The sequence below is a fragment of the Choristoneura fumiferana genome, chromosome 23, assembly GCF_025370935.1.
Source record: "Choristoneura fumiferana chromosome 23, NRCan_CFum_1, whole genome shotgun sequence".
Taxonomy (NCBI): Eukaryota; Metazoa; Arthropoda; class Insecta; order Lepidoptera; family Tortricidae; genus Choristoneura; species Choristoneura fumiferana.
This window is the reverse complement of record NC_133494.1, coordinates 240,757-265,282: the sequence shown is the minus strand read 5'-3', so window position 1 is coordinate 265,282 and position 24,526 is coordinate 240,757. Positions and strand designations below refer to the sequence as shown.

General features: G+C 44.7%; 3 protein-coding genes across 3 annotated transcripts in view; all 3 read left to right on the top strand.

Moving 5' to 3' along the window:
* Positions 1 to 17,277, top strand: part of LOC141440922 (ring canal kelch homolog) — a 38,612-nt gene extending 21,335 nt beyond the window's left edge. Inside the window, 14 exon segments of the mRNA XM_074105517.1 lie at positions 7,942 to 7,995; positions 8,559 to 8,706; positions 10,126 to 10,266; positions 11,909 to 11,992; positions 12,229 to 12,408; positions 13,956 to 14,030; positions 14,187 to 14,246; positions 14,755 to 14,977; positions 14,980 to 15,150; positions 16,052 to 16,184; positions 16,408 to 16,598; positions 16,601 to 16,684; positions 16,687 to 16,865; positions 17,119 to 17,277. Coding sequence (XP_073961618.1) covers positions 7,942 to 7,995; positions 8,559 to 8,706; positions 10,126 to 10,266; positions 11,909 to 11,992; positions 12,229 to 12,408; positions 13,956 to 14,030; positions 14,187 to 14,246; positions 14,755 to 14,977; positions 14,980 to 15,150; positions 16,052 to 16,184; positions 16,408 to 16,598; positions 16,601 to 16,684; positions 16,687 to 16,865; positions 17,119 to 17,214 — 1,819 coding nt within the window. The 3' untranslated portion in view covers positions 17,215 to 17,277.
* Positions 521 to 5,114, top strand: LOC141440918 (uncharacterized). Its single transcript, XM_074105512.1, has 6 exons — positions 521 to 801; positions 918 to 1,114; positions 1,293 to 1,471; positions 1,777 to 1,994; positions 3,461 to 3,632; positions 4,654 to 5,114. The coding sequence occupies exons 1-6, from the start codon at positions 695 to 697 to the stop codon at positions 5,017 to 5,019; spliced, it is 1,239 nt and encodes a 412-aa protein (XP_073961613.1). The 5' UTR covers positions 521 to 694; the 3' UTR covers positions 5,020 to 5,114.
* Positions 17,267 to 24,403, top strand: LOC141441171 (uncharacterized). Its single transcript, XM_074105850.1, has 5 exons — positions 17,267 to 17,313; positions 17,476 to 17,552; positions 18,498 to 18,691; positions 19,328 to 19,534; positions 21,800 to 24,403. The coding sequence occupies exons 1-5, from the start codon at positions 17,267 to 17,269 to the stop codon at positions 22,091 to 22,093; spliced, it is 819 nt and encodes a 272-aa protein (XP_073961951.1). The 3' UTR covers positions 22,094 to 24,403.
* Positions 24,404 to 24,526: the final 123 nt, after the last annotated feature.

The following is a 24,526-nucleotide window of genomic DNA, read 5'->3' as shown; positions in this document are numbered from 1 at the left end:
CGTACTTAATGTTCTATGTTGTCGTTCTTCATATAAACTATACTTGGCTTGAAATAGGCAGGCATTTAACTAAAGTAAACAAAACAACGTCAATTGGTGTCTTAAATATTGAAATACAGAGGCTAGTTTGGATTACAATGATTGATAAATAAAATGTTTAAAATCCTTGAATATACAAAATCTGGTACCTATGAGCTGAAGTTTGTTTACATTTACAATAGATATATACCTATCCAAACTACCTTTTCCAAAACCAAGTAAGTATAGTCTCTTATGTTTCGTTTCGTTATATATACAGATAAAATATCCGCTTTTGCATTTCGATAATTCCTGACGTGCACGTATTTTCGTTTGTTATTGTTATTTGACGTATTACTTAATTTTTTTTCGATAATAAAAATATTATTTTTATTCTTTAAAATATTTCCATCCAGACATATTTGGACTGCAAATTTAAATAAAACGCCAAATTTAGGTCAAGTAGGTATAGACCGCAGCAACTCACTTTGAGTAAAACGAAACTTTGGTTCAGTCAAACAAAAACAAATGTCATTCAATTCGTTCGTAGAATTCGTATTGTTATTGTACACTTTGTGTTTCACTCACTACATATTATAACTCCCGACAGACAGACAGCGTGTGATTTATAAATTTTCCTAATCTTGAAATTGAATTACAAAATTTACAAATCGCAATGGAAGAAGGTTTTGTAGAAGCTTATTCGTATAACCTCCCAAAGGTCTCCGTGGACATGGTCGTTCGATTTTTTGCTGCAAGCACAGAAATAAAAGCAAGTAAATGGTTTGTGATGATTGTCTTTTCTATTCTTTCTTTACGTAAACGACTAAATAAAAGGTAAATAAGATACCCATTTTTATACGGCGTCTCTTGCAACTGGTATCTGTCTCCTGTTTCAGCTCGGTTGGGGAGTCTTTCGGGGACAGCGCTATCAAATTCGTGCAAATTAAAAGGGATGCAGGCTTGTGCACAGTGAAGAGTCGCGTCACGCCTGAACATGCGATCAACTTGGAGAGCTACCGTGCCACAGTCGTTATTGACGAAGACGAGGATGTGGTGCGGTCTTGTCAATGCGACGACTGTGCATTATGCCCAGGTAAACAATTATATATGTACTTACTGGCTGGACATAATAGCCCCATATTCGATCATGCCCTCCCACATCAAACTACACTATGCTATGCCCTGTGATGTTAAGCCAACTCTAGTAAGCAAAATTACAACAATATACACATGGTATTCCCAGATCTTTTTGTGACAGTTAATTTTTCCAGATGCATGTAGACATGCCGTGGCATTCCTGCTGTGGCTGCACAGAAGATCAGAGGAACCTCCTACAACCTCTGCTATATGCTATTGGGATTCTGCCACTTTGTCAAACCAGGATGATACTACATCAGTTATGACAGTGAAAGAGATGTTGGGCATAAAGGAAGTTAAAATGAAACCTGATGTAGGTAAAATACTGTACAGTCACTGGAAATAAGACAAAGCACTGAAATATGTGTAACTTTTATCTATTTGTATAGCTATTAGGGTGTAGAGTAGAATATTAGATAATTTCAAGTGCTCAGTCATCACCTCTCGTGACTGTACTTAAACAATCAACATATTTTTATCACAATTTTGTTTTTTTTTGTTGTAATTGTGTTTCATTTATTGTAATTTTTAATGAATTTTAATGTAATATGTGTTTAATTTGTACATAAAATATATACACATAATAATATATGTATGATACATGGTCTACACTTTCAGACACGTGTTCTTGACGAGTTCATAAAAGTGGCAAAAGAAAAGAATATTGATTGTTTACTCATGCGCCACATCGAAGGGGTCAAGCAAAAGCTCAGCCTGCACCAGCTGTGTGTGACCGTCGAGGGACAGCTGCACTGTCCGCAGGCACTGCTGCAGGCCCTGGTGGCCGAGATGACCTCCGTCACTGAGGCTGACGTCACACCTTGGTGTGAAGTATGGTAAGGATACAAAACTTGGAAACGTAACATACATGGATACTCTCATGCAAATAAATGCATGTCAATGGGATCACCGATTGTCAATTCCTGATTACCGATTAAAAATCACCATGTATATTATATTTACTGTAGGCCGCTGTTACAACAAATAATAAAAATTAAATAAAGTAAAAAATTAAAGGGGGTTGTCATACCAAGTGCCAGGCTTTGGGCTTAAAACCACTAAATTTCATAATATGTTATTCACTAATACCCCTAATTTTCAAATTACCATGGTCTTATAATACCTAAAATGTCATGTATTAAAATTAACTCACTCACCCTACCTAATCGTAATAATAATCCTAATAATCCTAATAATAATCTTACTCGCTAATCCTACCGTGAAGCAGCAGTGCTTGCACTGTTGTGTTTCGGCGTGGAGAGTAAGACAGCCGGTGAAATTACTGGCACTTGAGGTATCCCATCTTAGACCTCTAGGTTGGCAACGCATCTGCAATACCCCTGGTGTTGCAGATTTTTATGGGCGGTGGTGATCTCTTACCATCAAGAGACCCACTTGCTTGTTTGCCATCCAGTCAAATAAAAAAAAAAAAAAAAACAATTCATTATGACTGACTTAAAATGTCATATTCTCTAAATACCTAAAGATTGAAATGCACAATTCATTCAAATACCAAATGACAGAAATGACAAAATATTAAAACAACTCAAACCGAAAACACCCAAAAGGTAAAATGCCTAATTTTTTTTCACGGGTGGTGTTTGAGAAATATGATGTTGATTATTGACTTTTAGTATAGTTCCTGTTTAATGTACAAATTTAGGTATTTAAACTTTTGGTTGTTTTGCCATGAAAGTGATTTTGAAGTTTAGGTATTATGAGACTAAGGTATTTTGAAATTCAGCCATATTAAGATTCCGGTGTTATAGAAAACAAAATTAGGCATTCTGCAATTTAGGTATTTAGAGACCAAGAAGTTTTGAGATCTGGGAATAATGATTGACAAGAAACATGTTGGAGCAGTGTTTTTTGGTTGCCAGGCGTTGTTAGGTGTTCCTAGTCGGCCAATGTGACGGCCGGCAGTTACTGGGGGCAAAGCGAACCCTATATTGTTGTTTGGGCTTGTTTGATTCGTCTTGACGAGAACTTTGGTAATCAGGGGCAATAAGTACAGTCAGGAAAAAAATATTTTAACAAAACTTATTTCTGAACTGTTTTTAAAACATTGTATTGAGGTACAAACCCCTTCATGTACCACACAGCCAAATAAATGGTCTATCAATTTTTAAACAAGTTCCTGTTAAATGAGTCGAACTTTCAAGTTGACAGACATGTCTTTTGTCATTATTGTTTTATGACATGCAAACGATTATCAACTTTAGGGTTGTAGACCACGTTTTTGGCTGATGGTACGACTCCGACTCGCACTTGACCGTTTTTTTATTTATTTAAATGTCACCAGGTATGGCAGAATCAAAGACTCAATGCTCCATGAAGCTGTTCATTGTCCAGAAAAGAAAGATGATCTTGTGGAGAGAATTTTGGGCGAGGAGTCAAAGTATACCCATAAGGAAATGGCTAAACGAAAACGAATCAAAAAAGCGGTTCTGAAAGAAGTCAGCAAAAAGGCAAAGGTATTTATGATTTATTATTGTAGCAAAGAATTTAAGTTTAACCTTGACTGCTAAAACCATCTAATTCTATCTATATCCGATTTCCCCAAAAAATTCTTTAGATCCTTAGTTTTTACATTTTTATCAAAATTGATTTGGCTGTGGGAAACCAAACAAAACTTAGACAAACAGTGTTGCTGTGCTGTGGCCTGTGGGTCATGTAAATACTTATCTAAGACAGCTATTCTGGCTCCATAATCCATAATCAGTGCATCAAAACCAGGGCCAGATTTAGAGGTCTGGAGGCCTTGGGGCAACAAAGAAGTAGAAGCCCCATAAACTATTTTCCAAATGTGAACAGTAAAATTGCGAAAAATATAAGGAAAAGATGTTGAAAAGTGCACTCATTGGAAGTTGAAAAAATATCTGAAGTCTCTATTATGGAGCTGTAGCCCCGGGAGCCCTCCCCAAAATCCGGCCCTGGTCGAAACAATGTGCTTGTGTTTGTGCCATGATTTTATACATCAGCCATTCATACTAGCACCACCAAAACTGATCTTGGACGAAATACCTGTCTTATAACACCAAACAAGGGTCAAAAATAATGGCTGACTTCTTTCAGCCATTATTTTTGACCCTATGCAAAATGAAGGGTGTTATAAGTTTGACCGCTATGTATGTCTGTGTTTCTGTCAGTGGCACGGCACCGTAGCTCTTAAATAGGTGGACCGATTTGAATGCAGTTTTTTTATTTGAAATCAGGTTTTCTAGCGATGTTTCTTTCTTAGAAATACATACATACATAAAATCACGCCTCTTTCCCAACGAGGTAGGCAGAGACTACATCCTTCAACTTGCTACGATTCTGGCATACAACTCTCGCTTCCTCTACATTCATCAATCTTTTCATGCATGCTGCATGCATTTTCTTAGAAATGTTTCATCAAAATTGGTTCAGCCGTTTTTGAGATATTGAACTTTGAAGTGACAAAGTCGGGGTTTTTTTTTACTGTAATTGAATAAATGAACATTTTTGTTGCAGATGGAAATAACTGAAATAGGAGCACTTCTTAATCCTGCATACCCAGTCCTCGGAGCAGCACCTGACGGGGTGACAAACGAGCACACAATTGAGATCAAATTGCCATCGGATGATCAAACTTTGCTCTCCTATGTGAAAGATAATAAACTATCAATGGAAATTTGGAGCCAAGTCCAAGCACAAATGTACTTTAGTAAAAAAACGAAAGCTCTGTTTTGTGTAGCGCTGCCGAATTTCGCGACAACAAAAGCAGTTGAGATATTCCCTGTGCCCTATGACGAAAGTATCGAAATTGTCTTGGACAGAGCTCAGCAATTTTGGATTGATGCCGTATTTCCAGTTTTAATGACAATATATAACCAGTAAATAATACGAAAATAAACTATGCAAGCATTATTCGATTTTTTTTATTGCCTTATTGAATTACTTTGTCACTAAATCATCAAATTGTTATCTGATCAGTAATTTCAAATGTGTATATTGTAATTGTTATTAAAATTGTATAAGTATCGAAAATACAAACTGAGACATGGATGCACAGAAAAACCAGAAAAAGAGACCAGCGCTGGGAATCGAACCCAGGTCCTCAGCAATCCGTGCTGCGTGCTATAACCCCTACACCACCGCTGGACAGGAATTTAGACACGAATTTTTCCTATGCATACATATCTCAGGTTGCTTAGGAAAAATTCGTGTCTAAATTCCTGTCCAGCGGTGGTGTAGGGGTTATAGCACGCAGCACGGATTGCTGAGGACCTGGGTTCGATTCCCAGCGCTGGTCTCTTTTTCTGGTTTTTCTGTGCATCCATGTCTCAGTTTGTATTTTCGATATGGTTTCACGGGATACCCGTAAAAGTAACAAATTTGGAGTTGAAATAAAATACAAAAAGACTCCAAATAACCAATCATAATTGTATAAGTGACAAATGTGTGTATATACCTCCAAGGAAAAGTTAGTAAAGCAAAATTATATGCCAATGGAACTGCAATTTTATGTAATACCTGAACTTACATTTTATTTACATGTATGCACAATAAATGATTGATTGATTTAAATCCATTTATTTTTACTCAGAGGACTGGGATGGAATCAATGTCCCATAGCATACAATGCCATGACATACTTTTTATAATATAATAATAATTCATTTTCAGGTAATCATCTACAGAATTGTCAGTGTTTCGATTTTGTTGTGTAAATAAATTATTACTATTAAATAAATATGGCAGCGTTACCGGTTATACCTTTGTCTTTCTATATAGAAGTAACTAAAAAAAGTCGAACGTAAGTAAATGTCAGATGTCAGTGCTGTCAAAGTTGGCAAAATAAACGGAATCAATCGGTGAATTGATTGGAATCGTCAGTTGTGCGCATTCGTGTCTCTCTGATACCTTTTAATTCTACAATTATTAAAATAAGACTGGAGTTCGTTGTTGTATGATGTGTATTGTGGTGGCGCTTGAGGCAGATGCGGCGGGGGCGCGATGCAGCACGAACAGAACCCCTTGTAAGTACAACGCGACCTATCGATCACACCTGCAGGCTGTACCAAAGCTCCCAAAGTAGCAGCAGACGTGATTGTAACTGAGAGAGCTACCTTCATTCGTTGCGCTTCCTCTAAGACGCCATCAAGGCAGTGTTATAGCGCTCCAGCGGATCAGTACAAAGCACTCTGTGTTAGCACGTTGATGGTCTAATCTGACATGAAGGCCTAACACAACAATCTCTTGAACCTGGGTTCAAGATTAGCATTTGCTCAACTTAACTTGGCTAGGATCTGGATCTTGCTCATTTTGAGGAAATACTACTTTCTATTTCTAGCAAGTGTATCAAGTACATACATACCTAATAAATTTTTTTCATGATCCTCAAATTCTGTCTCATAACATGCAAACAATTAAAAGTACAAACTTAATATGCTAAGGTATTGTTTAGTGCCATGTAAATTGCCATAGTTGTATTGTTGTGGGTGCCTGGCATATTGAACAACATTGGCCAAATTTTGTAAAAAGTTGATAATGACACCTAATTTGTTATAAGTATTGATTGAAATCATAAACTAATGGCTGGCAATAAGATCTTCAATGGATCTTTGACAATTACAAACAATAATCAAAGCTATTGACTTGCAGAATTTTCCAAGTACCATGATTTGTTAATGTTTGTTATTTGTTTCATCTAAGGGTACAGAAACAAAATATCCAAAAAAATTTTGATTGCAGTGCAAGTTAAAGATTAACTTTTTGTATTTTTCACCTATGATGAGTTCTGTGACACTTGAAAATTTTCTGAATTACGCATACTATGTTCGCAAAATATTTTTTTTTTTTTTTGTTTTAGTAACATCTGCAATCGGTACATTCAACCATAAGCAAATCTGTTACGTGTAACTGGTTGTCCCTTCAAAACGAATAAATCTTTCGCAAAATATTAAAAAAAAAAGTTTCTATTTTGAAACAAAATAATCAAAAAATGTACAACTATAGTTTTTTAAAATATATAGCAATATCAGTGTCCCTTAAATGAAATCCATTGAATATGATAGTAAAATATATATTCTTTTAAATGACGCAATGTGTGAAACGGAACAAAGTAGTGACGTGACACAACATTATCGGCAATTTCCGCGGTTCATAATTCAATAACAATGAACACTAAGATATTTTAAATTTTAAACAAATTTTGCAAGATTTTGTAAACGCGGCTATTTGGAACGCGGCTGCAGCCATCTTTGTGGCCAGTGCTGGTCAGTATCACTGTCAGTACGAGTGCGGCTGACCTTTTATACGAGTTGAGTTTCCATTGCATTTTCTTAGCATTGTATTTTGTTATTGTTCATTCTGCTATTATTATTGTTGACTTTTGTCACTGTTTCTCGTCAAGTTTGTTGTTATTTTTCGCAAAATGCCCAAACGGTCTAAAAAGACTGTTTTGAACTCCCAGAGTCGGGAGATTGTAATTTGTTTGAGGGATTATTTCGAGCCAGAACGAGAAAACGGTGGCCCGGTGGGCGGAAAAGTGGAAAAATATATATTTTTTAAATCTAGTGCAACTTCTCCATAAATAGGCACTGATAACTCTTAGAAAAATCGATAGTTCACTCGATAAATGTTACATCTCTAAAACTGTCAAACTCAAAATGTCACAGAACTCATCATAGGTGAAAAATATTATAGTTTAGGTGTTGTTGCTGTTTTAGAAGTACTCAACCTGGTAAACATATTAAAATGACTTGAATAAAGTAAACATTTATTTACTTTTCTGTCTATCCTTTTCTATAATTACAGAGTGGGGGAGGAGAGCAGTGCGGCAGAAGGAGATGGAGACAGAGGACGATACAGGTACCAGTGCTGGCAGCGGTCGGGTTTGGCAGTCCTGCCTAGCAAACTGCTATGGCCATCAGCAAACAGAGCACAGCTAGCTTGCTGCAAGCGTTCAGCAGTAAAGACTATACATGATAAAGATTTAGAATAGCTGAATTAGTTATGGATATGGAGTAAATAGCTCTCAACTACTTTTTTAATGCAAGGGAGCACGCAGAATGCAATTTGCTGTACTATAGAGTAATCCTACTTCTGTAGTCGTTCCTATATCTTATAGCCCGCCTGCCACAAAAGTTCACGTGGATTATAGTATCAGTGTAACAATCATGTTAGTTCTTTACCTCAAAAGCATACATTTTGTGTAGCGATTCACCAAATCGCATTTCACCTCTATCATCTATTTAATTGTCGTGTAGTTTAGCCACAATCGTTTATGTAAAAAGCTACGCAAAAAATTGCATCAAGTACGAAATTCTATTGAATTTTTGTTAGTTCGAGGTGAAATACGATTTGGTAAATCGCTACAAGGAATTTATGCTTTTGAGGTAAAAAATAATGTTATGTCATGTTGCGTATGACAGCTTGATGGTGCGCTGTGCGTCACAGTCGTCGCTGGACGAATGCTCGCAGCGCGCGGAGCCCGGGGCGCGCGCGCAGCACGCCTCGCGCCTGCTGGACGCGTTGGCGCGCCTGCGCAGCGACGCCGCGCTCTGTGACGTGCGCCTGCGGGTGAGTGGGGGGAGGGGGGGGGGGGCGCGCGCGCAGCACGCCTCGCGCCTGCTGGACGCGTTGGCGCGCCTGCGCAGCGACGCCGCGCTCTGTGACGTGCGCCTGCGGGTGAGTGGGGGGAGGGGGGGGGGCGCGCGCGCAGCACGCCTCGCGCCTGCTGGACGCGTTGGCGCGCCTGCGCAGCGACGCCGCGCTCTGTGACGTGCGCCTGCGGGTGAGTGGGGGGAGGGGGGGGGGGCGCGCAGCACGCCTCGCGCCTGCTGGACGCGTTGGCGCGCCTGCGCAGCGACGCCGCGCTCTGTGACGTGCGCCTGCGGGTGAGTGGGGGGAGGGGGGGGGGGGCGCGCGCAGCACGCCTCGCGCCTGCTGGACGCGTTGGCGCGCCTGCGCAGCGACGCCGCGCTCTGTGACGTGCGCCTGCGGGTGAGTGGGGGGAGGGGGGGGACGCAGCACGCCTCGCGCCTGCTGGACGCGTTGGCGCGCCTGCGCAGCGACGCCGCGCTCTGTGACGTGCGCCTGCGGGTGAGTGGGGGGAGGGGGGGGACGCAGCACGCCTCGCGCCTGCTGGACGCGTTGGCGCGCCTGCGCAGCGACGCCGCGCTCTGTGACGTGCGCCTGCGGGTGAGTGGGGGGAGGGGGGGGGACGCAGCACGCCTCGCGCCTGCTGGACGCGTTGGCGCGCCTGCGCAGCGACGCCGCGCTCTGTGACGTGCGCCTGCGGGTGAGTGGGGGAGGGGGGGGGCGCAGCACGCCTCGCGCCTGCTGGACGCGTTGGCGCGCCTGCGCAGCGACGCCGCGCTCTGTGACGTGCGCCTGCGGGTGAGTGGGGGGAGGGGGGGGGACGCAGCACGCCTCGCGCCTGCTGGACGCGTTGGCGCGCCTGCGCAGCGACGCCGCGCTCTGTGACGTGCGCCTGCGGGTGAGTGGGGGGAGGGGGGGGACGCAGCACGCCTCGCGCCTGCTGGACGCGTTGGCGCGCCTGCGCAGCGACGCCGCGCTCTGTGACGTGCGCCTGCGGGTGAGTGGGGGAGGGGGGGGCGCAGCACGCCTCGCGCCTGCTGGACGCGTTGGCGCGCCTGCGCAGCGACGCCGCGCTCTGTGACGTGCGCCTGCGGGTGAGTGGGGGGGGGGGGCGCAGCACGCCTCGCGCCTGCTGGACGCGTTGGCGCGCCTGCGCAGCGACGCCGCGCTCTGTGACGTGCGCCTGCGGGTGAGTGGGGGAGGGGGGGACGCAGCACGCCTCGCGCCTGCTGGACGCGTTGGCGCGCCTGCGCAGCGACGCCGCGCTCTGCGACGTGCGCCTGCGGGTGAGTGGGGGAGGGGTTGGGGGGCGCCGGCAGCTGCAGGGGCTGACGTGTCTGTTACGGTGTGCAGGCGGTGCCGGAGGGCGGCGCGGTGGCGGGCGAGGGCGAGGGCGAGGGCGCGGGGGAGGGGGAGGGGAGGGCGCGGCGGGGCGCGGGCGTGTGGGCGCACCGCGCGGTGCTGGCCGCCAGCTCGCCGTACTTCCGCGCCATGTTCACGCAGTTCGACGAGCGCACGCAGCACACCGTCACCATACAGGTCACACACACACACACACACACACACACACACTACTTAGGGGTCAGGGGCGTAGCTTTCTTTGTATCAACGGTGTCCCTAATGTAGGCCCTCACAGCTTTTCCCTCAAATTTTGATACAAAGCCCGTTCTGTCAGCAAGCTACGCTACTGACATTACATTACTAATCATCGTTCGCCTCATTTAATATGCTATCTCGTTTCTTATGAACGTTTACCAAGTAGATCGGCCTGATGGTGTTATATTGGTTATCCAGTGGATACCGTCTCATGTTGGAGTAGCAGGTAATGAGCAAGTAGATAGAGTGGCTAAAACGGCAGTGAAAAGTGGCATGGAGCTCCTATGTAAACCATATGGTACAGAATTTGACACTTGCGAGGAATAAATGCTTAGATATGTGGCTAGAGTCATTCAATTTGATATCAAAAACAAAAGGTATCTGGTACAACACAATACAGAACAAAATTTTCAGGGTGCCCTGGTTCGATTGTGCCAGCCTCCCCAGGGATTTACTTGTGTGGGTGTTTCGAGTGCGGTCAGATCAGGACATGTTCCATTGAATAAATTTTTAAATATGATGAAAGTAGTTCAATCCCCCATGGGCACGGATTGTAATAAGATTGAAGACTTAATACATTTTTTGGTGGAGTGTGTATTGACTAAGGATATCCGCGAGAGGTATTTGAGTGATTTGGACCTGTTCAATGGTGCAGTGAATATTATTTTGAGTTGTCCGGTATCGGAAGATGCAGTACAAATTTACAGGTTCACCAAGCACTCCTTTGCAGCCAGATAATCTGGACATCGCAATAGGAGTGTTTGATGAATGTGGACATCGAGTCTTTCAATGAGGCTGGCATAGTCGCACAGGTGCACTTAAGCCTCAAAAAAAAAAAGAAAGAAAGTAGATCGGCCCACCATTATAGTTAGTGATTTTACCTTTCGAGTCTCAGTGGCTGTTTTTAAAACAACCTAAAAAATAAATAAAGACACGCAAAGACTTCTTGCTTTGCGAATATTTTTGATCAATGCCAATTATTGTTTTACATGACATGCATACTTGTAGGGATTGTTATCAGCCTATGTTATTTTTTAACACTAGTTGGGCTAATGCCTAGTGTAAAGCAGCCAAACGGTATGCTTTAAGAAAATCCACAAATTAGAAAGCTTCACTTATTAAATGAGACTAGGTTACTTTACTGATTTAGGCAGTTGTCTCACCGCCGGCGCGGAAACGATTGGATATCGACTATTTTCTCGCTCAAGAAACGAACAAAAGATATAAGATCCTGTGTGAGTAAAAGAGACATATATATTAATAGTTGATCGCGGGCGGTTCACACTGCCGGCGAGATCTCGCTTTACATCTTTTGTCGCAGCGACAAGAGCTATAAAACTCGCTGAGCTGTAAAACTAGCTCAGCGATACTCGCTCAGCGCTGTTAGCTTGGCGGCCGCCCGGCTCGAGCGAGTGGAGCGAGTAATCGCCCGTCGTGCTCGAACACTCGCTTTTCACTGCTTGCCCACTCGTTTCTAGTTACTCGCTCTGCTCGCTTCTTGCTCATCGTCGCCGGTGGGACAAGTGCCTCAGGAAGGATTTCTTCTGGTCCGTTGAAGCTTGACGGATGTATGTGTGTGTTTCAGAACGTGGAGCCCGAGGCGCTACAGGCCATCGTGGACTACATCTATAACCCGGACTCGCTTGTCATCACCGAGGACAACGTCCAGGTGAGTGACTGTCCCGTGGAGACGGGGGTCGCGCAGGGCACCGTTTTCAGTTGTGTCTTATTCTCCACAAAAATAATTTAAGACTGAAATGAATCCGGCTGGCCTCATCTAAACAATACGGGAGAGGCCAGCGCCGACCTGTCGTGACTCGGGATCAGCGCCAGCTTTTCGTCTAAACCTCGCTGGATGTGTCGTGTGTACTGTATAAGTGGAGGGGGTGCCGGTGGTGTCGGCAGGGCATCCTGTCGGGCGCGTCGCTGGTGGCGGTGAGCGGCGCGCGCGCGGCTGCTTGCGGCTGGCTGGCGGCGGCGCTGGCGCCCGACAACGCGCTCGGCATCAAAGCCTTCGCGGACCTGCACTCCTGCGCAGACCTGGCAGCCGCCGCGCAGCGCTTCATCGACCACCACTTCTTGCAGGTAACACCACGCCCACGCCCGCCGGTGGTGGGGTTGGCTTGGAAACCATCCCGAGCACCCTTCAGCCACATTGAGAACTAAATTTTCTAAATTGGTTTCGAACCTTTCGTTTCCAAAGTGGCCGAAGAACCCGAGTGAAATATTTAAGCGATTTCCTTTATCATTGCATTGATTAACTTCGTTGCTGCCTGCAATTGCATACAACTTGAACGAGTAAGCTCCACCAAATACCTTGGTGTCTTCTTTGACCAACGTCTCTCTTGGTACCCGCATCTTGACTTCATTAATAACCGCATTCGCAAACTAATTTGGATCTTTAAAACACTCACTAACGACCCCCTCCCTTTTAAATAAGATATATACTGCACTTGCACAATCCATCATGACTTATTGCATTCCAGTCTGGGGCGGAGCAACTAAAACTAAATTCTTGGAAGTGGAAAGGGCTCTAAGATGCCTACTGAAAGTAATGTACTTCAAACCTTATATGTACCTACCCCACTACTGAACTTTATAACCAGTGTAATCTCTAGCTTGCGTAAACTTTACATAGTATCTGTTGTCCTAAGAGTTCGATTTTTAACCCGTCATATAATACTCATAGAAGAATAAAATCTGTAGCTCCTATGCCCCAATGTAAATCCACTTTTGCAAGAAGACAATTTGATGCACTTTCAGCACAGCTGTATAATAGGTTAAATAAAAGACTCAATTTCTATCCATTAAAACTGTATGACTGCAGGGCAGTCCTGACTAACTGGCTTGCTCAACTCGACTACCTTAAAACAGAAAACCTCTTACTACCATCAGATGCCTCGTAGTATATACCATACCCAACTATATTTCTCGCGCACTCATACACACACACGCACACACACACACACACACACACACACACACACATATGCATTATTGCATGCCCATAACATGCAAATAGTGTTTTAGGTTAAGTAAGTTAAGTACAAATTGCAATTTTCCTGGCTTTTTAAAATTATCTAGTTTTAGAAAAGCGAGGCCTCCTGACACAAGTTCAAAACTTAACAGGGGGTCTCAACCTTGTTATCTCGATAAGAACTTTTGTAAAAGGAAATAAACAATTATTATTAATTATTATTATTATTGCGACCAGCGAATCTATATTTTTTTTTCAAGACTACATACTTAGTATGTGTCGTTCTCAGGCAAAAGGGACTTCCGCGGTATTGAGTTATTTGGTACCAGCGTATAGTGTAAAAGATTTTCTATTCAATACAAAAAGAATTAGGTCTCTAAGTTTTTTCTACTTTAAACTACTAATGAATGACGTACTCACTCCGTCTGCTACGATGGCCATATTGAGCCGGTGGTGGCGCGACCCACCAGGTACTGTATTCTATCACATATAGAAATCTGCTAAATATCTGTCTTATTTTGATAAATTCACGTCCTCATTTACGGCTCCCGGCGGCCCTGGAAATTTTACGCCCACTTAAGAAAACTGATACATATGTATACATTGTAATTGTTAACTGTTAACGCGCGTTTTGATCGTTACCGTTGGGGCGCAGGTGCTGGAGAGCGACGAGTTCCTGGCGCTGCAGCCGGACGCGCTCGCCGCGCTCATTGACTCCGACCGCATCACGGTAACTGACGCTTCCATCCCTTTCATTCGTTATTTATTTATTCTGGAAAACCAACAACTTAAAACATACAGATTTAAGATAACAATACACACAGAAAGGCAATATCACAATAATATACATATAACTTATCATTAAAGCAACGGCGTGTCGTTGCAGGTTCCGAACGAGGAAGTAATCCTCGACGCGGTGATTCGCTGGATGCAGCATGGCCCAGAGGTGCGTGACGATGTTTCTGTTAATTTGTATTCTAAGTTTACTTACCGCAATAGATTTATGTAAACGACGTAGAAATTTTCTGATGTTTGGACATATTTTTGTACAACACATAAGTATGTCACATTCATATTTCGTATACATTGTAGTTTTTATCTTAGACAATATTATTATAAAGCCCGGGCTCCGGATGTATACCTACGGAATTACTCGAGATAACAATATATTGCAAATAGTTTGTCATTGGGCGCGTGGCAAATAGAGGCTCTGGAATTTGGTCGGAGTTCGAGTGGACAAATCGTCTATGAGATGAATATAACGTTGTAACATTAAAGGGTTTATTAATCTGAAATAAACTATGATTATTCACTACTCATCGGTATCAGTCTATGAGTGGATTCATGGGAGAGATAAATGTGATGCCGTATTTGATTATTCGAACAGAACAAACAGAAAAGGCTGCATAACAGATTGTGTTATATTAGTGTGGTGAGTGTGTGGGTGTGCGCAGGAGCGGTCGGGGTCGCTGGGGCGGCTGCTGGCGCACGTGCGGCTGCCGCTGCTGGCGCGGGAGGCGCTGGTGGCGCGCGCCGCCGCCGAGCCGCTGGCCAGCGCGCCCGTGGCCGTCAAGGACCTGCTGATAGAGGCGCTCAGCCTGCACGTGCTGCGCGGGCCGGCGCGGGCCGCCGCCGCCGCCGCCTGCCCCCGCGCGCGCCCGCGCCGCCCGCCCCGCGCCCGCGCGCCCTGCTCGTGGTGGGCGGACAGGCGCCCAAGGCCGTGCGGGACGTGGAGGCCTACCAGCTGGACGCCGCGCGCTGGCGGCCCGCCGCCCCGCTGCCCTCGCGCCGCTGCCGCGCCGGCCTGGCCGTGCTCGACCACCAGGTGCTGGCCGTCGGCGGGTTCAACGGTGAGCGACAACCAGCTACCAGCTGGACGCCGCGCTCTCTCCGCTTGCCACATATCGCGTCGTTTTGTTCGGGCGACTGGCGGCGAAGGACCGACTCGACTGAGCAATATTAGAGTTGACGTCTGCAGAATCAAAGTCGATCTGTATTCATCATATTAGCCTTTATTTTGGCATCCTAAAAATATTCAAAAATGTCATGAAATCTAATGTCGATCCAGGTGTTAAGACATTCCAGGTCGAAGGTCAAAAAAATCGTTTTTTTACCAATATCTCGCTTCAATAAAATAAGTTTACTCTGTAAATTAAAGCTGTTGGTTCCCCGAAAATAAATAAATTAATTAATTTGTCATTTGCATCACCGCCTACTCTCCGCAGTCTATCTCAAAAACGGATGAACGTTAAAAAACGCTTCACCTAATTTGCATAAATAATTCTCTACAATTTTGTAGTAGATACAAATTTAATATCACCTCAACTATAGGAAACGGGATATTTGCAAAAACACCATTTTCGTGGCATTTAAACTTAATTTTTTTAAGACGCAGATATAGAAAGCTAACACTTGAAACAAGTTTTGGCAGGACAAAATATGGCTTATAGAGTTGTCAGCTTACACTGTTGTTCCACTGTTTAAACCCTGAATGACTAGATTAAACGTAGTTTAACAGTCTAAAATGTGGAGCAGATTCGCGAGACTTGTTTTCTTTTTGTTGACCAATACATACTTTTGAATAAATTTTTAATTCAAAGTATGTTTAGGTATAAAATAGTAGTACTAACACTCTTAAATTAAATTTTCCCCCGATGCACCAGAATTGGGCGGTATATGGAAAGCATATGTAAAATCCGCACAGACGAGATGATTATTGATCAGTTGTTGCGTGCGTGTGTGTGTGTGCAGGCACCCTGCGCGTGCGCAGCGTGGACGTGTACAACGTGGCGGCGGACGTGTGGTCGGCCGGGCCGCCGCTGGCCGCGCGCCGCTCCACGCTCGGCGTCGCCGTCATCGACCGGGTCGTCTACGCCGTCGGCGGGTGAGTCGCCGTCGCGACTTGACGCCGTGCTTTAGAGTAAGAAGCGTCGTCATCTACGAGTCCACAACTTATTTGGCACAGTCGGTAGGATAACTCACATTCGGCTACATTCATGACAACTTGATTCTCGTCGAGACTTTTTGTTTTAACTGCGAGATGTTGGTTAGTCCAGGATGTTTCGACAGTGTAATGTACACATGTATTATGATGAGGCTATGGTCAGGTTCGACGGCACGTCGGGGCTGAGCTCGGCGGAGGCGCTGTCCCCGGGCGCGGCGGAGTGGCGGCCCGTGGCCAGCATGCGGTCGCGGCGCTCGTCGGTGGGCGTGGCGGCGCTGGGCGGGCGGCTGTACGCCGTGGGCGGCTACGACGGCGCCGCGCGACAGTGCCTGCAGTCCGTGGAGCGCTACGACCCGCCAGCGACGCGTGGGAGCCCGTGGCCGACATGTCGGTGCGGCGGTCGGGCGCCGGCGTCGGCGTGGTGGGGGGCGCGCTGTACGCCGTGGGGGGCACGACGGGCCGGCCGTGCGCCGCTCGGCCGAGCGCTGGCGGCCGACCGCCGGCTGGCAGCCCGTGCCGCCCATGCACCACGCGCGCCGCAACGCCGGCGTCGTCGCGCTGGACGACAAGCTGTACGTGGTCGGCGGGGACGACGGCGCCGCCAACCTGGCCAGCGTCGAGGTCAGTGCCGCATGACGCATTGCAGCTGATACGGAACAGATAATGCTCGCACAGCTACACGCCGTCAGTCACAGTCGAGCATTTTATTTCAACTTTAACGTGAGATTGCGATTTTATATCCTATTCTACTTACAACTTTTCTCAACCTTTCGATCGTTTGACCTTCCTTTCGGAACTAGTGTTTTGTTCCCTGTATTTGTTGGTGCTTTAATTGAATAAAGATATTTAAAATGTTGAGTGTGTCGGTCGGCAGGTGTTCGACCCGGCGACAGAGACGTGGTCGCTGCTGCCGGCGCCCATGGCGCTGGGCCGCTCGTACGCCGGCGTGTGCGTCGTGGAGCGCGCCTGACCCGCGGCCCCCCCGCGCGCCGCCCCCGCCCCGCCCCTCCGCGACACCCGCCATGACCCCACGTGAGTGCGCTGCAGATGAAGAAAGACTACATCAAGAGTAAAAGGGAAGCTAAGAAGGAGAATTTTCCTGTGAGAGTTCGGCTTAATTTTGAGCTCTTTTAAGTTTTTCCTAGCTAAACCATGATTTCAAATTCTTATGATATGATACTGATTATGATATGATATTTTTATGATACGTTGTGTTTTATTTTATGTTCAGATATGCTAACGTGGCGGCAGCGGCAGCGGCGGCGGCGGCGGGGCTGGGGCGGCGGGGGGCGGGCACTGGTGTCCGCTGTACGTGCAGCGGCTGCATCGCGCAGAAGCCGAACAGGTTAATTCGCATATCTTTATTGACATCACGCTGGTTTCCCACATTCCACCAATTTGGAGCTGAGGTGGAGATGATTTTTTGTGTTACAACTGAGAACTATTAAACGCTATGTACTATCAGCCTTATTCATAAAAAGTTAGAGGCTCCTTGAAGGCTAATGAAGGCCCGATGCTAAAAAACATGATTCATAAACGTCTGTTAGCGCTAATCAGTCGATCAAGGCTCTGCTAAAGTTAGAGGACCGTAGACCCTCCTTTATCTCTCTGCTAAGTCACAAAATGGCCGCCACAAGTTTGAACAGCTGACTTTGACTAGAGCAAAAAACCATAGGTACCGAAGATATTTATAGTGAAGGCAGGGCAACGCAGATTAAAAAAAAAAACAGGAAAAATTATTTTCAGGAATTTGTATTTAAAAATCCTCTAAATTAGCAACAATAAATTAACAATAAATATGAAAAAAAATAAGGATGATTAACATAATTATGGCTTTTTGCACAACATAAACATGCGGATCGGAAATGGCGGGAAACAAACATCTCGCTTTTTATTTTCTTTCCTGGTAATTTGCTGTCACTGCTGTCAATTTTTTTTTAAATTATCGATTAGGCCATTTTTTGTCTTTGATTTGTCAAGGTGGCCAACATAACGCGTCTAATCCGTCTATCAGCAGCTCAACAACTAGCAGACTGCTAGCAAGCGTTTATGAATCATACTTTTGACAACCGTCTAACAAGCTTAATCAGTCTGCTAAGTAACAGACCGATCAAACCTCAATTAAGGATTTTTTATGAATAAGGCTGTATGTAACTGCAAATGATTCAGTGTTCCTATTTAAAGAAAATGATGCCAAGATTCAGAAATTGCACTAATATTTTTCAAAACGTGACCGGTCTGTTTCGTTTCCAGTACGGGGAGAACATCTACGAGAGCGTGAACTGCGAGGGGGGGCGGGGGCGGGGGCGGGGGCGCCGCCGTGGTGGTGGCGCGGGGGCCGCGGCCGCGCGCAGACGCTGGAGTTCAACCGGCGCGCCGCCCCCGCCCCCGCCCCCGCCCCGCCCCGCCGCGCCTCGCCCCGCCGCACCGCGCGCCCGCCTTCCACGGTCAGTGCACGACTTGTTCATTTACAACAATACGGCTACGGCTAGCAGCTAACCTTGGGGTCAGCTAACGGGTGCCAGAGAACGGCCACCGACGTCGCGGTAGACGATTGGATGGCGGGACGATTTGGACGTGTACCATCACCCAAATAAGTGGTCTATCAATTTTTAATCAAGTTCCTATCAAATGAATATGTCGCTAAAGTGGAACTTTCAAGTTGACAGACACGTCATGGCATTATTGTTTTATGACGTGCAAACGATTATCAAAATGTGTGAAGAAACTGACATTTACATTATGTGAGCCATAGACCACAGACTTGATTTTGCATAATACTAACCATCTCCAACTAATAATTTATTTGAACATTTTTGAATATAATAGTACATTGTGTCTTAAGGGCGGTAAATAAGGAATTACGAACGAGAGTCTATTAGAATGTTCGTAATTCTAGTACTGCCCGTGCGACGTACAATGTTGTTCATCACATTTGCGAGTGAAATTTTATATTTATAAAAGAAAAAAATATAATTGTTCCAAATATTGGCGATATGGCGATACCTTAGGCTGCGCTCTTGGTCTTTGATCTTTCCTCTTTATAATATAAGTATAGATGAATTTGAATTGTGTTACAGTAGGCACGATGCCGCGCGCGGGCGCAGGCGCGCGCGTGGGGGTGGGGTGGGGGTGGGGGTCGTGCGCGTGGAGCTGGTGGGGGGCTGTCGGCCTCGTGCGGCGCGCTCGCTGACCTGCCGCTGCTGCCGCTGCTGCTGCTGCCCTGCCCCGCGCCCGCCACGCGCGACCCCCGCGACCCGCGCGACCTCCGCGACCCGCGCGACCAACAGGTACATTATAAGTACATTACTGCCGAGGCCGGAAAAAACAATTCGTTGACGAGTACTTTGAAGGACGAAGCGTACCTGAGTCCGTCAATAAATACGAATCCACGAATTGCCATTTCCACTGAGGCATGTATATTGCTTAACTCCAGTAATGCGAGGAATTAAATCAAGATTGTTATAGTACATTGTGCATTAAGGAGCGTAAGAAGTGGATTACTAACGAGAGTCTATTAGAACCCCGCCGCCGGAGCCGCGCCGACTCGTGATACACACAAGATTTTCATCACTTCAACAACATTTAAAAAAAAACCTTTTACTTTCCCGCGATACCTGTTTTTTTTTTCATATTTCATTAGAATAAGCCCTCTTGTTCTGAGAGGAGGCCTGTGCCCAGCAGTGGGACATATATAGGCTGAGATGATGATTAGAATTAGAAATAATAATGTAATTTAATAAAAGTGTTTTTTATGAATAAAAAAAAGAGTTAAATGCAAATGAAGCGGTTTAAAGTGCTACTGAACGCTTTTTAGTTAAATCAGCCATTCCCTTTTGTTACCATTTTTTCGGTTTCTTAAATTGTGCTTGAGCTCGAAATATTGAAAAAAAAAGAAACTGACACTGTACGAGACATTTTTAAAGACGCTGTATCTTCTTAAATTAAATCTTTGATTAGGACTTAAGGTCAGCTCATTACAGCCACCCGGCACCCGGCACCCGGCACCCGACCAGCGCCGCCTCGCCTCGAGCGGTTCGTATTCTTCATATGGTTTAGTATCGGTATGCGCTCACTACATCAACTCCTTGCGTCACCGGAGCGCCTCACTCGCGAGTCCACGCGCGGACGGCGAGTGGACCGCTCGGTGGCAGCCCGCTGCTCGCCGCCGTACTGACTACTAGGACATTCGTGGACCACGCGAGGACCACTCGCCAACGCGGCGTACCGTCCACCCGTGGACACCTGTCGACAACGAGTGGACGCCGAAAGACGAGGCGGTGCTGGTCGAGTGCCGGGTGCCGGGTGGCTCTAATGAGCTGTGACCTTTGAAAAGAAAAATGGAAGAAGGAATTTGATCTTCAGGAATATTTGGCTGTTTAAATCGACTTATCGTAGTCAAAACGTGAATTTAAAAAGTAAAAAAATTATACATTAACGGAATTTCATACAATTAGTGATTTTTTATTTTATTTGTGGCAGTCTCTAAGGAAGAACTTCGCGGACTATGTTTACATTTTCGAGCCTATCGGAGAATAGTAGATTGATAACCAAGGGTGGAAAGTGACCCATTTCACCTGAGATATTCTGGTGATCGAACGAAGTGAGAGCGCCAATAGTTCGAAGGGAAATGGGTAATTTCACCCGAGTTAGACACTCTACTTTTCATTTCGACTGTTAGGGAAGTAAAATAGTACAAAAAAAATGAAAATATCATTCAATTGAATTTCAGTATTCAGTAGATTGAATTTACTTATATCCAACCTCCAACGGTACATATTTGACCTGGCCACTTGCCTCGGCCGAGTATAAAAAAAATCGAGTTGGTCACGACCAAGGAGTTTATATACCTACAAAACTGGAGGTTGAACGCCGAATGACGAAATTTGACCTTTTTTACTTATTCACATATTCCATCTCTTTCTTTGTCATTTCACGAATGACATCCATCTCTTTCTTAACCTAACTAAAGAAAGAGATGGAATATGTTCGTGACGTAATAAAGATCAAATTTCTTGTTTTAAACGGATCTTCGGCGTTCAACCTCCAGTGTTGTATATAAGCTCCTTCCACGACGTGCCGATGCTGGCCATGCCGAAGCATGAAAAAAGTGTTATTGACGTAACTCAATTATCTTCGACTCAGTGGCTAATCGAAAAATTTAAAAAAAAACACCCTAGAGATGAAAACGCAATTTTCCACCCGGCTATCTACCCATGAAAATTAAACTTTCCGAACAGGAGAGATGAAAAACTCTTTTCTATGTCCATCAATCTGTTTGACTGCATCAACTGGATTTTAGGCATCCCGCTTCAGTGACCAAATTGTTGATGTTTTATACCGTTTATCTGTGAGGTCACTTCAGCATATGTTCAAATTAGGCCAAAAGTAAGTAAATCGAACAAGCTGATGTTGTGATTCGAGGCCAGGGACTGCCACCAGTTGATTTAAGTTTTTTATTCTCGTTCGGTATTTCTCTGCAAAATGACGATAGTGTAAATTTTAGAGGTGGCGCTGTTTGTGAATGACTATTAAATGGTTTATAATGTGTGCAGCTGTGCGGCGCGGTGTGCTGCGCGGAGGAGGACTCGCCCGACGACGACGACGAGGACGAGCCGCCGGCCGAGGGGGACGCGCCCCCCGCGCCCCCGCGCCCACCGCGCCGCCGCCCCCGCCCCCGCCGGCCCCGCCCAGCGCGCCCGACACTGACTCCGACTGCGAGCTCGACGACTGAGCGGAGCGCCGGGGCCCCCCGCGCCCACCGCACCTACATTCCCGCACCGCACACTCACCACTCACCACGTTGTAATCGCGCGCGTGTATTAGCTAATATTACGGAAGTCATTTAAATGTTTCCCATTAGAAAATTATCAGATGCCGTTTTTGAACAAATTATAATTAGATTTAGGGCCTGTTGCACCGCTCTCTGTTAAATTCCTGTCGTTGCACATGGTCGATATTTAAAATACCGTCTCTAACAAAATAAACAAAGATGGCATCATAGATATTTGTCTCATAACTCATAAGATAAGTATCAGGAAGTTAACATAGAGCGGTGGTGAAATAGGAGGTTAAAGGTTTAAATATTGTAGGTATAATGCAGCTCCGCGGAGCGCTCCCCTCACATTCCCGTCGCATCTGCCGCGCCGACGCCGAGCGCGAGATGATCCACGTTGTTGTTTTGTATAAAGGCACTGTTACACATGCTCGTTAGCAGCAAGCGAGCAAATGCTACCTAGTAGCATGTGTGAACAGGACATGCTACTATCGAGCATGCTTATTAGTGGCATGCTCGAGACGGGGGTAATAAGCAAGTGTGAACGCGTTTGCTTCAGTCCACGAGCATGCTCAGAAGCATGTGTCCCAGTGCCTCAGGAGTACAGCGGGTCTCGCTCGATCTTTTGTCTCTGTATTGTTGTTATTTGTTAGCTGTTTACTCAAATGGTTCTAGTTGCTGTGAACTCGATATGTTTATCTACAACGGGTTTGAAAACCGGAAATTATGACCGGCATGAAAATAAAATGTTTTGTTAGAAATAATTTGTTATCTGTGGAAATGTACTTATTATTGCGTTAAAAGTAGATTCGAGAGTCAAAAACAAAACAATTCCATTGGAACTCTATTCTATATCAGTCGGGATGAAGTTTTATTCTAAACTTTGACAAATGTCGCCCGTTACTTGATCTCAAGCGATATGAGAATCGGGGCCGGGTCTAGTTCGTCTCTGAATTAAAAAAAGCTACGTTCGCGTTATACTCGCAGCATCAGCAATATTTATATCTACCGACATTTCTGATGTTCACTTTGTCTTGTCACAAAGATAAGTTGGTTTTGTTTATGATATGACGTGTGAAGTAACAGTATATGTAACTGTACATAATTACGCATTATGTACCAGTCACATAAACTACTATTATTGCAATTGTGCGTTTGTTACAATCGTTACCTGAGTGTCGTTCGGTTGTGGTCGGTCTAAAGCGATGTCCGACAAAAATGGCCTAACCACAGAAAATGTAAACACGTTTTATTCATGCCTGTAAGTGTCCTATGGATCGAAATGTGTTAAACACATATTCCACGACTCCCAGTTTTGGTGGTAACATGTTTATGACTGAACAGTCAGAACATAATTTTAGTCAAATATGAAAATTGAAGTCATCGACAGAATAGATATAGAAATTGATTGTTTAATTGTTGTAAAGTGAAGCCTGAAGACAATGTTCTGCTTGCCTCCAACAGTCGGTCGTGTCGCCGAACTCCGAAGGCGTAGTCGCGGTCGCACGGAACCATTTTTAAGATGTATGAAACAAATTGTTACAGTAATCAGTGGAATCGGTTTACCTTTTACTGTCGTCAATTTTCAAGCCGAATAGGATGAAAATTTTAGACACGCTTGAACCTTTTTTTATCGATAGGAATAATCTTTCTAATTAACAGAAAAAAATGACAGATTATTAAGTAGCATCAATTAATAAAAAAAATGTATAGTTTTCTTTACCGACAAATTACGATAGTCCGGTCGGTTACGGGTTGTTTCATAGTTCAGAACAAAAAAAAATAAAAAAGAATTTGTTTCTTTGACTCGATCGTTTTTACAGGTGTCACTCTTTATCGGTCCGGATAACACCGACATGGAAATACCGACCCTGTTTTCAATGTACACACCCATAGAAGCTCATGTCAGTTTCAAAACAAAAAACTATGCAAAGACACATTTTGAATTTTTTGTTCTGGGCTATGGAACAACCCGTAAACAACCGGACTGTCGTAATATGGTGGTAAAGAAAACTTTTTTTTTTTAATTAATTGATGCTACTTAATAATCTGATATTTTTTTCTGTTAATTAGGAAGGTTATTGCTATCGATAAAAAAAGTTTCAAGCGTTTCTAAAATTTTCATCCATTCCCCATTGATGTATTTGGTGTTTCGTGTAGATTTATTGGATCAAAATTAATATATGCCTTTAATGATGTAGATGACGCAGTCTGCAATTTATTTTTACTACGCTATTCTAAATAGGTACCTTCTCCAGAATCTCTATGGATGAGCCTCGGAACATGGCGCCGCGGCGGGTGGCGCGACTCCTGACAATGGTAACGAGCAGACCTATGAATGTCCGTCTCTGCAGGACTACTACGAAACTCGAAACTTTCGGAGTTTCGTTTCGTAGTAGCCCTGCTGTCCCCAACGCGCCAATGTTTTGTGGTTTACGTATACTTAGATACTCAGACCAAATAAAAAGTAAAGACGGAATTCTGCCAAGAACAAATTGGCGCCAGG